The sequence below is a fragment of the Nyctereutes procyonoides genome, unplaced genomic scaffold (genome assembly GCF_905146905.1).
Source record: "Nyctereutes procyonoides isolate TBG_1078 unplaced genomic scaffold, NYPRO_anot_genome, whole genome shotgun sequence".
NCBI lineage: Eukaryota > Metazoa > Chordata > Mammalia > Carnivora > Canidae > Nyctereutes > Nyctereutes procyonoides.
The window spans coordinates 54409327-54425582 of record NW_026575125.1 but is presented as its reverse complement, the minus strand read 5'-3'; the positions used below and the strand labels follow the sequence as shown (position 1 = coordinate 54425582).

The window sequence follows — 16256 nt, the reverse complement described above, 5'->3', positions numbered from 1 at the left end:
TATGCCAATTCAAAACTTGATCATAAGGCATAAGTCTTACTGTGGGAACCCAAAAAGGTAGTGATCCATTTGGACTGGGGAAATTGAAAGGTTTTGGACAACAGCTGGGGTTTGTTCTGGGTCTTCTTTGAAGAACGAGTAGGACTTACGGCCTAGAATGAGGAAAAGGCATTCAATAAGGGATTGACATTGGCAAAGGCCTAGGGGTGTAAAAGTGTATGATAGAGCAGGGAACTTTCATGTAAATAAAGGATAGGTTGAATAAAAAGTAGTAGCAGATAAGATTGGAAAGGTGGGTGTGGGCCAGACTTGTGGGACAGAGGTACATGAATGCAACAACTATAGGCAAATATCTGTTCATTAGAAATACAGTAAGAAATGGCCTACAGCAAGAAATGATTTTTACGTTGTGACCCAATACACGCAAACACAGATAAAAACTTGAAACAAAAGTTTCTGAAAAGAATATTTACCATTTCTTATGCAATGTAGGCTGGTATTTCCTATCTTATTTTGATATTTAAATGTTTTACAGATGCTACTGGCAACTGATTAATTTATTTCATGAAACATGTGGTTTGTAACCTGTGTTTTGAAAAATACTGCTGTAGGGACACTTGGGTGGCTCAGTGATTGAGCCTCTGCCTTTGGCTCAGGGTGTGATCCCGGGGTTCTGGGATCGAGTCCCACATCGGTCGGGGTCCCTGCATGGAGCCTGATTCTCCTCCCTCTGCCTATGTCTCTGCCTCTCTATCTCTCTCTGTGTCTCTCATGAATAAATAAATAAAACCTGTTTTTTAAAAAAGGAAAAATACTGCTATAGGCTGTGGGAAGTTGGTAAATATGTTTGAGGGATAACATAACACCAGTGCTTTAGGAAGACAGTTCTTATAGCAATGTGGATGGCATTGAAGACAGGGAAGGAGAAAAAAGACAAGAAAACAATTTCATAGGTAGAGTTATAAATATGCAGACAAGTCATGATGAAAACATAAAATGGGGCAGTTAGTGTGGAAGTGGAGAGTGGGGTAGGAATTTGAATTATAATGGTAAACACAGAAATAGTAGGATTTGCTAAGTATCAGAGATGAGTTGTAAAAAAAGGGTAAGCAACACTGAAATATAGGTTTCAATTTGAGGTAACTATTCAGAAAATAATGGCATTAAACAAGAACCTGGACTGGTGTAGAGACAAAGTCATAAGAGCTGGCCAACTTAAGCAGCATTTGTGAAACAACCAGGTGGACAAGCCCAGTACAGTGTGGGATGTATTGGGCTAAAACTTGGAAGGAAGCTGGGGGGACAGAGATTGGGGATTTGAAGGTAATACCTGAAGCCATGGAAGTATAGTTGGTCACACAGAAGAATTTGTAAAGAAGGAAAGAGAGGACCCAGAGCAGAAACATTTAAGGGAAACTACTTCACATCACAAAACAGACATGCCTCTGAGATACTGTGTGTTCTGTTCCAGATCACTTCAATACAGTGAATATTGCAATAGAGAGCCAAATATTTTTTTGTTTCCCAGGGCATATAAAAGCTATGTTTACACTGTACTGTAGTCTATTATGTGATAGCATTATGTCTAAAAAAGATATACATAAATTTAAAAATACTTTATTGTTAGAAAACCCGTTAACCATTACGTGACCTTTAAGTGAGTCCTAATCTTTTTGCTAGTAGAGGGTCTTCCCTTGATCTTGATGCTTACTGACCTATCAGGGTGATGATTGGCAAAGGATGGGGTTGCTGTGGCAATTTCTTAAAATAAGACAATGAAGTTTGCCATATCAATTGACTCTTCCTTTTGTGAATGATGTCTCTGTGGCATGTGATGATGCTTGATACCATTTTACCCACAGTTCTTTCAAAACTGGAGCCATCTTTGACTCTCAAATGCTGCTGCTGCCTTATCAACCAATATTTATGTACTATTCTAAATTTTGTTGTCATTTTGACAATCTTCACAGCATCTGCACCTGGTGTCTATCTCAAGAAACCACTTTCTTTGCTCATCCACGAGAAGCAACTCTTCATCTCTTAAAAGTTTTATAATGAGATTGTAGCAATCCAGTCACATCTTCAGGTTCTACAACTAATTCCAGGTCTCTTGCTATTTTTACTACACCTATAAATACTTCTTTCACTAAAGTCTTGAACTCCTCCAAGTCACCCATGAGGGTACAATTAATTTCTTCCAAACTCCTGTCCATGTTGATATTTTGACTACTTTCCATGAACCATGAGTGTTCTTTTTTTTTAAGATCTTTAAAATTTATTTAATCATGAGAGACAGAGAGAGAGGCAGAGACATAGGCAGAGGGAGAAGCAGACTCCCTACAGGGAGCCTGATGTGGGACTCAATACCAGGACCTCAGGATCACAACCTGAGCTGAAGGCAGACACTCAACCACTAAGCCACCCAGGCGCCTCAAACCATGAGTGTTTCTAATGATATCTAGAATAGGGAACATTTTCCAGAAGGTTTTCAATTTACTTTGCCCAGATTCATCTAGGAATCACCATCTATGGCAGCTATGGCCTTACAAAGTGTATTATTTTTTTAATTGAAGTTTGATTTGCCAACATATAGTATAACACCCAGTGCTCATCCCATCAAGTGCCCTCCTCAGTGCCCTTCACCCAGTTACTCCATCCCCCCACCTGCCTCCCCTTACCCTACCCTCTGTTCCTTTCCCAGAGTTAGGAGTCTCTCATGTTTTGTCACCCTAATTTTTCCCACTCATTTTCCTTCCTTTCCCTTATAATCCCTTTCACCATTTCTTATATTCCCCGTATGAGTGCAACCATATGATGATTGTCCTTCTCCGATTTTGTTTGCATAAAATGTATTTCTTAAAGGATGAAATTACTCCTTGATCCATAGGCTTCATAATGAATGCTGTGTTAGCAGGTATGGAAACATTAATTTTGTTGTTCATCTCCAGCAGAGCTCTTGGGTGACCGGATGCATTGTCAGTGAGTAGCAGTATTTTGAAAGGAATCATTTTGTTTTCAATAGTAGGACTCAACAGTAGGATTAAAATATTCAGTAAACCATGTTGTAAACAGATGTGCTCTTATCGAGGCTTTATTGTTCTGTTTATGGGCCACAGGCAAAATAGATTTAGGGTAATTCTTAAGGGCACTGGGATTTTCAGAATGGTAAATGGTCACCAGCTTAAAGTCAACTTTAAGTCACCAGCTATATTAGCCCCTAACAAGGGTCAGCCTGTCCTTTGAAGCTTTGAAACTTCTCTCTAGCTATGAAAGTCCTAGATGGCATCTACTTCCAATACAAAGCTACTTAATCTACATTGAAAATCTGTTATTTAGTGTAGTCACCTTCATTTATTATCTTAGCTACATTTCTGGATAACTTGCTGCAGCTTTGTTAGCGCTTGCTGCTTCATCTTATACTTCTGCTTTATGGAGGAAGCTTCTTTCCTTAAACCTCATGAACCAGCTTCTGCTAACTTCACACTTTTCTTCTACAGCTTCCTCACCTCTCTCAGCCTTGACAGAAATGAAAAGTGTTAGGGCCTTGCTGTGGATTAGGCTTTGGCTTAAGGAAATGCTGTGGTTTGTTTTATCTTCTATCCAGATCACTAAAACTATCTCTGTATCAGCAATAAGGCTATTTTGCTTTCTTATTCACTGGAGCAACACTTTCAAGTTCCTTCAAGAACTTTTCCTCTGCACTCACAACTTAGTTAACTGTTTGGCACAAGAAGCCTAGCTTTTGGCCTATCTCAGCCTTTGACTTGATTTCCTCAGTAAGCTTAATAATTTAATTTCTAGCTTTTGTTTTTTGTTTTTTGTTTTTTTTTAATATAGCTTTTGATTTAAAGTGAGAGATGTGTTTCTCTCACACGAACACTTAGGGATCATCAGAGGCTTATTAATTGGTCTATAGTCAATATTGATGTGTCTCATGGGATAGGAAGGTCAAAGAGTTAGAGATAGAAAAGCTGCTGGTCAGTAGAGCAGTCAGAACAGACATTGTTTATTGATTAAGTCTACCATCTTATATGGGTGCAGTTCACGGCACTTTGAAACAATTGCAATAGTACATCAAAGATCACTGGCCACTGATCACCATAAAAATATGATAACAATGAAAAAGTTTGAATTATTACAAGAATTACCAAAATATGATATGGAGACATGAAATGAGCAAATGCTATAGGAAAAATGGCACCCAAAATCTTGCTTGATGATACAAGGGTTGACAAAAACTTTTAATTTGTTAAAAAAAAATGCACTATCTGCAAAACACAATAAAATGAAGTATACCTGTGTATACTTCCAAAATGTGTTTTCCTTTCTTAAGTGGGGAAAACTCATTGTGTATAGATACGGGTGCACCAGGACATGAGTGGATGTAATGTATGTGTATGAATGGAATGTGCATATTAAGGAGATATTAGTATGCATTTGGGGAGCTGGTGAAGCACTCTGGTTCATTTAGTGGTGGCTGCACTCCTTTCCTCTGCCTCATGGCTTCTTTTCTTCCCTCTTTTCCATCTCCCTTCTTTTGTTCTATTCTCCTCTTCCCCTTTCTACATATGTGCAGCACCACTTGAAAGCCTAATGAATGGACTGGCAAAATAGACCAGTGTCAGATTTGGGGGCTGTGGTCTTAAACACACTATTGGGAGTGTGGGTGGGATTGGGAGGAAAGGCAGGGCTGGACAGATGGTCAGAGTCAGGACTGGGGAAATGGTCTGTGGTTTAGAGGATCTATTCCTGAAACATTTCCCATTTCAAATCCTGCCATTGGTATGCATGACCACTGAATATGAATGTGTTTCTTTCTGGGCCTGGAGGTCCATCTAGCTTCCGCTTATCTTAATTAGGCCTTCTGATGATGTTGCCATCATCACTACTACTTGAGCTCAGAAGCAACATTTTATTATTTTTTAACAGAAATAGGCTGCTCTGCTCATACCTTCCAGGGATTATCTTATCTCAGATAAGAGCAGTTGAAGAACTGTGCATAATAGTTAATGAGATTATCAGCATTTTTTAAAGATTTTATTTATTCGAGAGAGAGAGAGAGAAAGAGAGAGAGAGAGAGAGAGAGAGAGAGAGAGAGAGAGAGGCAGAGACATAGGCAGAGGGAGAAGAAGGCTCCATGCAGGAAGCCCAGTGTAAGACTCAATCCTGGGACTCTGGGATCCCGTCCTGAGCCAAAGGCAGACAGACGTTCAACTGCTGAGCCACCCAGGTGTCTCAGATTATCAGTATTTGCTAAAATGTGTATGTCATGTGAGGAGGAGGATATATTCTTCCTTTCCTAGCTATATATCCATAGATAGATAACCTAACCTTTCTGAGCCTTGGTATCCTTACTGTAAAATGGGGATAATAATTCCTACCACAGATTTCCACTAAGAAGGTTAAATATAAATGAGCCAAGAACTCTGAAATTAGGTGATGGACAAATAAATGTTAGCTCCTTTCTCCAGTTCCTTCTACCCCTTTCTTTGCTCCCTCCTTCTCTCACCCACCCATACACGGTTACCTGTCCCATTTGTGAACATCAAGTTGTATTTGTAGTAATTTCCCCACTTTAAATTCATAAACCAAGTGATATAAACTTTGTATATTGCTTTAAAATTGTCTAATAAAATAAAATAAGTGTCTAAAGCAAGCTAATTTAAATGACTTTGGGGGCATATGCATTTAGAATTGTTATGTCCTCTTGGTGGCTTGACCCTTTCTCATTATGCAATATCCATCTCTATTCTTGGAATGTTTTTTCATCTGAAATCTGTTTTATCTAACATTACCATAGCTGCTCCTGGTTTCTTTTAAAGTTTCCATTGCATCTTTTCCCCTCCTTTTACTTTCAGCTTACCTATATCATTATATTTGAAATGTATTTTTTATAGACAGTATATGGTTGGATCTTTTTTATTTTAAATCCACTCTTGGGGGCGCCTGGGTGGCTCAGTCAGTTAAGCATTTGCCTTCAGCTCAGGTCATGATCCCAGGGTCCTGGGATCAAGCTCCCTGCTCAGGGGTAGTTTGCTTTTCCCTCTCCCTCTGCCTGCTGCTCCCTCTGCTTGTGCACTTGCTCACTCTCTCTCTCTGTCAAATAAATAAATAAAATTTTAAAAAATCCATTCTTTTACATTGGTGTATTTAGACCATTTATATGCACACAATTACTGATATATTAAGGTTCAGCCTGCCATTTTACTTTGTTACCTGTTTGTTCTGTCTGGATTTATTTTGTTGTTGTTGTTTTGCCTTGCTTTCCTGTGGGTGACTTGAACATTTTTTTAAAATTCCATTTTTATTTATCTATAATGTTTTTGAGTGCATCTCTTTGTACAGCTTTTTTAGTGTTTCTTCTCATTATTACATTATGTATACATAATTTATCACAGTCATCTGATGTCATCGTGTCAGTTCAAGTGAAATATACAAACCTCACCTTTTACATCGCTTTACGCTGCCTTATTTGTGACATGAATGTATTAAATGTTTCCTCTACTTACACTGAGAACTGCATGAGACAGTGTGATAAATTTTGAACCAATAATCAAATGTAATTCAGATGACTCAAGAGGTAAAGACTTCTCTTGTAATTACTCATATTTTTGCTCACTGTATTCTTCCCTGCAAGAGTCCTTTTATTGTTTATTTTGTGTTCAAAGGACTTACTTTAATCATTCTTATAAGGTAGACTTCCTATTGATAAATTCCCTGATTCAATTCATTTTAGAATATCTTGGTTAATCCTTTTATTCATGCAGGATATTATCACTGGATATAGGATTTTGGATTTCATTCAAGATTCTCTTCTGTCAGGACTTGGAAAATGTGCCACTTTCTGCTAGGGCCTCTTCAGTGTCTGACGAAATGTCTGTTGTCTTCTAAAATTTTTCCCCTGAAGGTATAGGTAAAGTGTTGTTTCTCTCTGATTGCTTTCTAGATCTTTTCCTTACCCTTTGTTTTCAGAAGGCTGATTATGATGTGTCTTGGTGTGAATTTCTTCACATTTATCCTGATGGTGTTTATTTAGCTTGCTGAATCTGGAAGTTCATGTCCTTTGCTTAGTTTGTGAAGTTTTAGCCACTGTTTCTTCAAGTACTTTCCTAGTCCTGACATAAAGTGGACATAAATGTTAGATCATTTGTTATAGTCCCACAGGTCTGGACACTCTGGTTAATTCTTTTTTCTTATTTTTGGAATCTAATTTCCCTTTGGTTGGATTATGAAATTTCTAATATTTGATGTTTAAGTTGTCTGGTATTTTTTTCCCTCTATCTTCTCCATCCTGCTGTAGAGCCCATCCATTTAGTTTTTATAACGTTTTTTGGCTTTGTGTTTTTTCAGTTCACAAATTTCTATTTGGTTCTCCTTTATGTTTTATATATCCTTGCTGAGACTTCTATTTATATGCTGAGATATTTTATTTATTTATTTTTTTTAATTTATTTACGATAGTCATACAGAGAGAGAGAGAGAGAGAGAGAGGCAGAGACACAGGCAGAGGGAGAAGCAGGCTCCATGCACCGGGAGCCTGACGTGGGATTCGATCCTGGGTCTCCAGGATCGCGCCCTGGGCCAAAGGCAGGCGCCAAACCGCTGCGCCACCCAGGGATCCCTGAGATATTTTATTTTATCGTTTAAGTGTGTTGCAATCACTTAGTGAATCATTTTTATGAAAGCTGCTTTAAAATCTTTGTAAGATAATTCTACCATCTGTGTCATCTTAATGTTGACAAGGGTTTACTTTCTCTTGTCATTTAAATTTATAATCTTGGTATGGCAAGTAATTTTTCTAAAAATTAAATTTGGACAATGGATCTCTTTTAAACCTTTGGTTTTGCAGACCTGATGTATTCTTTTTGCAGGAAGTGAGTAGTATAAATCCAGGTTCTCCACCTGGTCTCTAGTTGACCTTCACGTTTACAAAGGGCTCTTTGTTACTGCTGATTGCTGATGGGGGTTCAGCCCTCTCTGTAGGCCTCTGATGTACCCCTCCCAGCTAGTAGTAGGAATGCCTGGTTTATATAGGTGAGGGTAGAGGCTCCCTATAAGGTCTCCATTGGGAGGGTACTTCCCTTTCTCCCAACTGTCCTTTCTTTTGGAGTTGGACAGAGGTTTCTTTAAAGTACAGTAAGAGGGACACCTGGGTGGCTCAGCGGTTGAGCATCTGCCTTTGGCTCAGGGGGTGATCCCGGGGTCCTGGGATAAAGTTCTACAACGGGCTTCTTGCATGGAGCCTGCTTCTCTCTCTGCCTATGTTTCTGCTTCTCTCTGTGTGTGTGTCTCTCATGAATAAATAAAATAAATAAAATCTTAAAAAGAAAATAAAGTCTAGTAAGAAAAGATCTAGGCTCTTCACTTGTAGGCCTAAGCTTCTTATTAGCTACATTTTTATTATGATAGCTAGCTTTCTGACACACCAAAGTATCTCACTCTTTTTGCAAAAGAATATTGCAACATAATCCCCCTCTCCAGCCTTTTGTAGACCCTCCATGGGATACAGTGGGAAAACCAGAGAATTGGGTTCCTGTCAAAATCTGACATTTATTTTCAAGTTGTCAGGCTCTGGGAAAGTTACTTAAATGTTCTGAGCTTCCATTTTCCCAGTTGTAAAAGAGGTGTAGGAAGCTCTCAGGGCTCTTGCTGAAATAAGCAATAGTGGGTCAATGAACTTGGCTCACCAGATGCTTAATAATTAATAGTCCCTTCCCTTTACACTTTACACTCCTGCAGAAGGAGAGATGCAAACCTCCAAAGGACAAAAAAAGCTCAAGTGCTTCCCTACACATGTGTCTCACCCAAGACATTCACTCCAAGGGTTAAATCTCTTGGTCCAACGTCTTATTTCCTAAATAGACACACTTGACATCCGTATCCTTTTCCCCGAGTTCTGTGAAAACGCTAAAGGGAGACTGTCCAACCCAGGCCATCCTCAGAATGAGGGTGAAAACTGGAGCCAGCGAGGGGGGATGGTTCTGGAAAAGCAGAGTGGGTGAAGGAAAGCCGGGTGTCAGCCCAGTCAGTCCACTTGCTTGGCGACAGTATGTTCTGAGCAAGGACAACATCATCACCTTGCCAAAGCTGCTCCTGGAAGGAAGGGGTCAGGAAGCCGGCAAATTCCCCTTTGCTGGCCTGTCCTTCACCTCTGGCACCTTAGAGCTGCAGCTGAGCTACCACCATCTGGCGCAGCCACTGCCTCCCCAGTCCCCACTGCTCCCATTCCCCTTTCAGAGCACCGGGTAGGAGAGGAAGACGGTGGTAAATGTGTGAATGCAAAAAGTACATACGTGCAAGTGCTTTCCGTCCTACCAATCCCAGACTGCCATATACTTCCGCACCCCCAGCAATTAGTCCCTGGAGGCCACCACCTGCCCCAATGCGCTGGACTTTGCTCTCAAAAGTCCAGCCTGAGCTCTAGGTCCTGAAGTTATCAGGAGACTGAAAAAAATCTCGCCTCTGAAAGAACAAGGAGCCACATAGACCTTGGAGCAAACAAACACTAATAATAATAATAATAATAATAATAATAATAATAAATCCAAGAATGCTGTCCAACTCCCACCCCAAGATGAAAAAAGCTGTCTTGGAACCAACATCACCACCACCCGCCAAGGTCCACGCCCCAGCCCACCCCCACCCCCGGCACCGTCCTCCCCAACCTCCCGGTGTCTCCATCTGGCTTTCTCTCTGACATCTGGCGACAGGTCTCTCTTGGTCAATCTGCTGGCCTTAGTTCCAACACTTTGCAGCCTCCCTCCCATCGTCGAATTCCGTGAATGGGTTCCTTTCCCGCCCCTCTCCACAAGTAGCTTAACAATAGATACTTTCCGTGGTAACTCAGCTCTTTCCCGCAGCCTGGGATTTTGGGGGCTTCGAGGGGGTCTAAGGGGCGCTGCAATGTTCACTTACCTGATCTCTTTAATGCTTTCCAATTTGCACATGATTTCTTGCTCATCTGCCATGCTCTTCACTCCCAATTTCAGGTCCCGAGAAATGTACAAATACAAACCCAGGCATACAATAGACACAACGTAACCACCGCCTCCGGGCATTGGGCTCTGAGCCTGTGCGGTAGGGATTCGGAGCAGGCCTGGGAGCTGTAGTCTGCAGCTGCAGGACCAGCCATGCAGCCCAGGGACCAAAGGGACTACAACTCCCAGAAGGCCATGCGAGACATGCCTGTTTCTCTTCCTGCAGTTACAGTTTTAATCAATTTGTCACAGATAATTGTGTCAAAGGTTGTGAGGTGTTCAAGGGAACGAGGATATTCGTCTGGCCCGTGCGGAAAAAAATGGGAAAAAATGCCTTCTGAGGAAGGCAACCGGAGAGATAAGAGATGTACTCACACCCTTCCCGGGGCCCTTACGCCTACCCACTCCCAAAAGGTAACCAGGACTCGCTAATTAGTGGACTCTTTCGGGCTGGAGGGAAACCCTGCAGAAGAACTCTCTTTTGAGATGTTGAGTGTTTTGGCAGCTGCCTGGGAATTAGTGGCTTTGGCATTTAGATGTAGATGAGGGGGGTGTGGTTAGAGAAGAGGCGGAGGACTTAAGAGGGAGCAGCTGCTAAAAGCTGGGGACATGGGGGAGTGACCTAGTTCTTTCCAGCCTAAAAACAGTTAACAGAGTTCAGATTTTGCCAGTCATTGAAGGAGGTACTGGGGAGGGGGTCACTGGGTGAGGCAAAATAAATAAAAAGAATCCTTGGCTTTGAGGAGCATAAGAGACTGTAAGGTGACCCATTAATTACAGTGCTGTGTTCTATCATAAATACAGGAATAGATAAGCTGTAACCTCAGCAGAGAAGATGTACATAGGTCTCAAAAGGCGACTGAGAATTTGTCAGACCATTGGTGAGGATGGACTTTCCAGGAAAAGGCACAACACATATTGAAAGGAAAGGACAAATGGGCCATAGTGTCTGAGGTATAAAGTTCATATATGGCATGTGGAGGTGGGAAAGAGAAGTAGGAAAAGTATGTAGAAAAGGTAGGTTGGAGCCAGAATGTGAAAGACCTTGAATATCACAATAAAGAATTTGGACTTAATCATATAGCCTTTAAAGGCTTATTGTGAGTACTCAATGAAAACATCCCCAGCAGAGCAGAATACAGAGCTTGATATTTTTTAGGTGCTAGAGAAAAGTTAGTACAATATAAATATCAGGACATTCTGGATGTCCACACTGATTTTTTTTTAAGATTTTATTTATTTATTCATGAGAGACAGAGAGGGGGGGGCACAGGGAGCAGCAGGCTCCATGGAGGGAGCCCGATGTGGGACTTAATCCCAGGTCTCCAGGATCATGCCCTGGGATGAAGGCAGGTGCTTAAACTGCTGAGCCACCCAGGTGCCCTGTCCACACTGATTTTAAGAGTTCTCTAGGGAAAAAAACTGAAGTCATTCTCTTCATTGGATCCCAAACATACCTTTCAAAACTAGGAAATTATCTGTGGCGTCTACTCTAATACTTTAAAAAATATTTATTGGGGTTCAATTTGCCAACATATAGCATAACACCCAGTGCTCATCCTACCAAGTGACCCCCCAGTGCCCATCACCACAACCCCCCCGCCCACCTCCTCTTGCACTACCCCTTGTTCATTTCCCAGAGTGAGGTGACTCTCATGTTTTGTCACCCTCACTGATATTTTCACTGATTTTCTCCCCTTTCCCTTTATTCCCTTTCACTAATTATATATTCCCCAAATGAATGAGACCATATGATGTTTGTCCTTTTCCAAATGACTTATTTCATTCAGCATAATACCCTCCAGATCAATCCACATGGAAGCAAATGGTGGGTATTTGTCATTTCTAATGGCTAAGTAATATTCCACTGTATACATATAACACATCTTCTTTATCCATTCATCTTTCATTGGCCACTGAGGCTCCTTCCACAGTTTGGCTATTCTGGACATTGCTGCTATAAACATCGGGGTGCAGGTGTCCCGGCGTTTCACTGCATCTGTATCTTTGGGGTAAATTCCTAGCAGTGCAATTGCTGGGTCATAGGGCAGATCTATTTTTAACTCTGAGGAACCTCCAAACAGTTTTCCAGAGTGGCTGCACCAGTTCACATTCCCAAAAACAGTGCAAGAGGGTTCCCCTTTCTCCACATCACCCCAACATTTGATGTTTCCATTCTTGTTAATTTTCCCATTCTCACTGGTGTGAGGTGGTATCTCATTGTGGTTTTGATTTGTATTTCCCTGACGGCCAGTGATGTAGAGCATTTTCTCATGTGCTTGTTGGCCATGTCTATGTCTTCCTCTGTGAAATTTCTCTTCATGTCTTTTGCCCATTTCATGATTAGATTGTTTCGTTGCTGTTGAGTTTAATAACTTCTTTATAGATCTTGGATCCCTTTATCTGATAGGTCATTTGCAAATATCTTCTCCCATTCTGTAAATTGTCTTTGAGTTTTGACAACAATAGACTGTTTCTTGGGCTGTGAAGAAGCTTCTTATCTTGATGAAGTCCCAATAATTCATTTTTGCTTTTGTTTCTCTTACCTTCGTGGATGTATCTTGCAAGAAGTTGCTGTGGCCAAGTTCAAAAAGGGTGTTACCTGTGTTCTCCTCTAGGATTTTGATGTAATCTTGTCTCACATTTAGATCTTTCATCCATTTTGAGTTTCTGTTTGTTTATGGTATGAGAGAATGGTCTAGTTTCATTGTTCTGCAGGTGGCTGTCCAATTTTCCCAGCACGATTTATTGAAGAGACTGTTTTCCAGTACATAGTCTTTCCTCCTTTGTCGAATATTAGTTGACCATAGAGTTGAGGGTCCACTTCTGGATTCTCTATTCTGTTCCATTGATCTATGTGTCTGTTTTTGTGCCAGTACCAACTGTCTTGATCACCACAGCTTTGTAATACAACCTGAAATCTGGCATTGTAATGCCCCCAGCTATGGTTTTCTTTTTTAATATTCCCCCTGGCTATTCGGGGTCTTTTCTGATTCCACACAAATCTTTTATTTATTTATTTATTTATTTATTTATTTATTTATTTATTCATTCATTCATTCATTCATTCATGATAGAGAGAGAGAGAGAAAGAGACAGAGACACAGGCAGAGGGAGAAGCAGGCTCCATGCACCGGGAGCCCGATATGGGATTCGATCCTGGGTCTCCAGGATCGTGCCCTGGGCCAAAGGCAGGCACTAAACCGCTGCGTCACCCAGGGATCCTGCTGCGCCACCCAGGGATCCCTGATTCCACACAAATCTTAAGATGATTTGTTCCAACTCTCTGAAGAAAGTCCATGGTATTTTGATAGGGATTGCATTAAACGTGTAAATTGCCCTGGGTAACATTGATATTTTTACAATGTTAATTCTTCCAATGATGAACATGGAATATTTTTCCATCTCTTTGTGTCTTCCTCAATTTCTTTCAGAAGTGTTCTGTAGTTTTTAGGGTATAGATCCTTTACCTCTTTGGTTAGGTTTATTCCTAGGTATCTTATGCTTTTGGATGCAATTGTCAATGGGATTGACTCCTTAATTTCTCTTTCTTCAGTCTCATTGTTAGTGTATAGAAATGCCACTGATTTCTGGGCATTGATTTTGTATCCAGCCACACTGCCGAATTGCTGTATGAGTTCTAGCAATCTCGGGGTGGAGTCTTTGGGGTTTTCTATGTACAGTATCATGTCATCGGCGAAGAGGGAAAGTTTGACTTCTTCTTTGCCAATTTGAATGCCTTTTATTTCTTATTGTTGGCTAATTGCTGAGGCTAGGACTTCTAGTACTATCTTAAATAGCAGTGGTGAGAGGGGACATCCCTGTCTTGCTCTTGAACTTAGGGGAAAGGCTCCCAGCGTTTCCCCATTGAAAATGATATTTGCTGTGGACTTTTATACATGGTTTTTAAGATGCTGAGGAATGTTCCCTCTATCCCTACACTCTGAAGGGTTTTGATCAGGAATGGATGCTGTATTTTGTCAAATGCTTTCTCTGCATCTATGGAGAGGATCCTATGGTTCTTGTTTTTTCTCTTGCTGATATGGTCAATCACATTGACTGCTTTATGAGTGTTGAACCAGCCTTACATCCCAGGGATAGATCCCAAGTGGTCATGGTGAATAATCTTCTTGATGTGTTGTTGGATCCTATTGGCTAATAACTTGTTGAGAATTTTTGCATCTGTGTTCATCAGGGATATTGGTCTATAAATCTCCTTTTTGGTGGAATCTTTGGTTTTGGAATTAAGGTGATGCTGGCCTCATAGAACGAGTTTGGAAGTACTCCATCTCTTTCTATCTCTCTGAAAAGCTTTAGTAGAATAGGTATGTTTTCTTCTTTAAACGTTTGATAGAATTCCCCCCCAGAAACTATCTGGCCCTGGACTCTTGTGTCTTGGGAGGTTTTGATGACTGCTTCAATTCCCCCCCTGGTTATCGGCCTGTTCAGGTTTTTTATTTCTTCTTGTTCCAGTTTTGGTAGTTTGTGGTTTTCCAGAAATGTGTCCTTTTTTTCTAGATTGTCCAATTTATTGGCGTATAGTTGCTCATAATAAGTTTTTAAAATCGTTTGCATTTCCTTGGTATTGTTGGTGATCTCTCCTTTCTCATTCATGATTTTATTAAATGGAGTCTTCTCTCTCTTCTTTTTAATAAGGCTAGTTAATGGTTTATCTATCTTATGAATTCTTTCAAAGAACCAACTCCTGGTTTTGTTGATCTGTTCCCGGTTCTTCTGGTCTCTTTCATTGAGTTCTGCTCGAATCTTTGTTAATTATCATCTTCTACTAGGTGTAGGATCTAATTGCTGTTTTTTCTCCAACTCCTTTAGGTGCAAGGTTAGCTTTTTTATTGAGTTGTTTCAAATTTTTGGATGGGTGCTTGTATTGTGATGTATTTCCCCCTCAGGACTGCTTTTGCTGTATCCCAAAGATTTTGAATGGTTGTATCTTCATTCTCATTAGTTTCCATGAATCTTTTTAATTCTTCTCTAATTTCTTGGTTGACCCTTTCATCTTTGAGCAGGATGGTCCTTAACCTCCACATGTTTGAAATCCTTCCAAACTTCTTCTTGTGATTTAGTTGTAGTTTCAAAGCATTATGGTCTGAAAATATGCAGGGGATGATCCCAATCTTTTGGTATCTGTTAAGACCTGATTTATGACCCAGTATGTGGTCTCTTCTGGAGAAAGTTCCATGTGCACTTGAGAAGAATGTGTATTCAGTTGCATTTGGATGTAAATTTCTGTAAATATCTGTGAAATCCATCTAGTCCAGTGTATAATTTAAAACTCTTGTTTCGTTGGAGATGTTGTGCTTAGAAGATCTGTCGAGTATAGAAAGAGCTAGATTGAAGTCACCAAGTATATTATTATCTAAGTATGTCTTAACTTTGGTTATTAATTGATTGATATACTTGGCAGCTTCCCCATTCGGGGCATAAATATTCATGATTGTTAGTTCCTCTGGTTGGATTGATCCTTTAAGTATGATATAGTGTCCCTCTTCATCTCTTACTGCAGTCTTTGGGATAAACTTTAATTTATCTGATATAAGGATGGCCACCCCTGCTTTCTTTTGAGGAACGTTTAAATGGTAAATGGTTCTCCAACCTTATTTTCGGGCTGTAGGTGTCCTCTTGTCTAAAATGATTCTCTTGTAGACAGCAAATAGATGGGTCTTGCTTTTTTTTTTAATTTTTTTTCTTTATTTATTTATGATAGTCACAGAGAGAGAGAGAGAGAGAGGCAGAGACATAGGCAGAGGGAGAAGCAGGCTCCATGCACCGGGAGCCCGACGTGGGATTCGATCCCGGGTCTCCAGGATCGCGCCCTGGGCCAAAGGCAGGCGCCAAACCACTGCGCCACCCAGGGATCCCCTTGCTTTTTTTATCCAGTCTGAAACCCTGTGCCTTTGGATGGGGTCATCAAGCCCATTCACATTCAGAGTTACTATGGAAAGATATTAATTTAATGTCATCATGATACCTATTCACTCCCTGTTTTTGCAGATTGTTTCCTTGGACTTCCTCTTTCTTTTACAGAGTCCCCCTTAGTATTTCTTGCAGACCTGACTTGGTGGTCACATATTCTTTCAGTTTCTGCCTATCTTGGAAGCTCTTTATCTCTCCTTTTATTCTGAATGAGAGCCTTGGTGGATTAAGTATTCTTGGCTGCATGTTCTTCTAATTTAGGACACTGAATATATCTTGCCAGCCCTTTCTGGCCTGACAGGTCTCTGTGGAGAGGTCTGCTGTTAACCTAATACTTCTCTCCATAAA

At 40.6% G+C, this 16256-nt stretch overlaps 1 protein-coding gene across 2 annotated transcripts in view; it reads right to left on the bottom strand.

Annotated features, from left to right (window-relative positions):
* ZC4H2 (zinc finger C4H2-type containing) overlaps nt 1-10120 on the bottom strand; it is a 32941-nt gene extending 22821 nt beyond the window's left edge. For both annotated transcript variants that reach the window (XM_055338289.1, XM_055338290.1), the window contains exon 1: nt 9916-10120. In XM_055338289.1, coding sequence (XP_055194264.1) covers nt 9916-10058 — 143 coding nt within the window. In that variant the 5' untranslated portion in view covers nt 10059-10120. The remainder of the gene's footprint in view (nt 1-9915) is intronic.
* Between the last annotated feature and the right edge of the window lie 6136 nt (nt 10121-16256).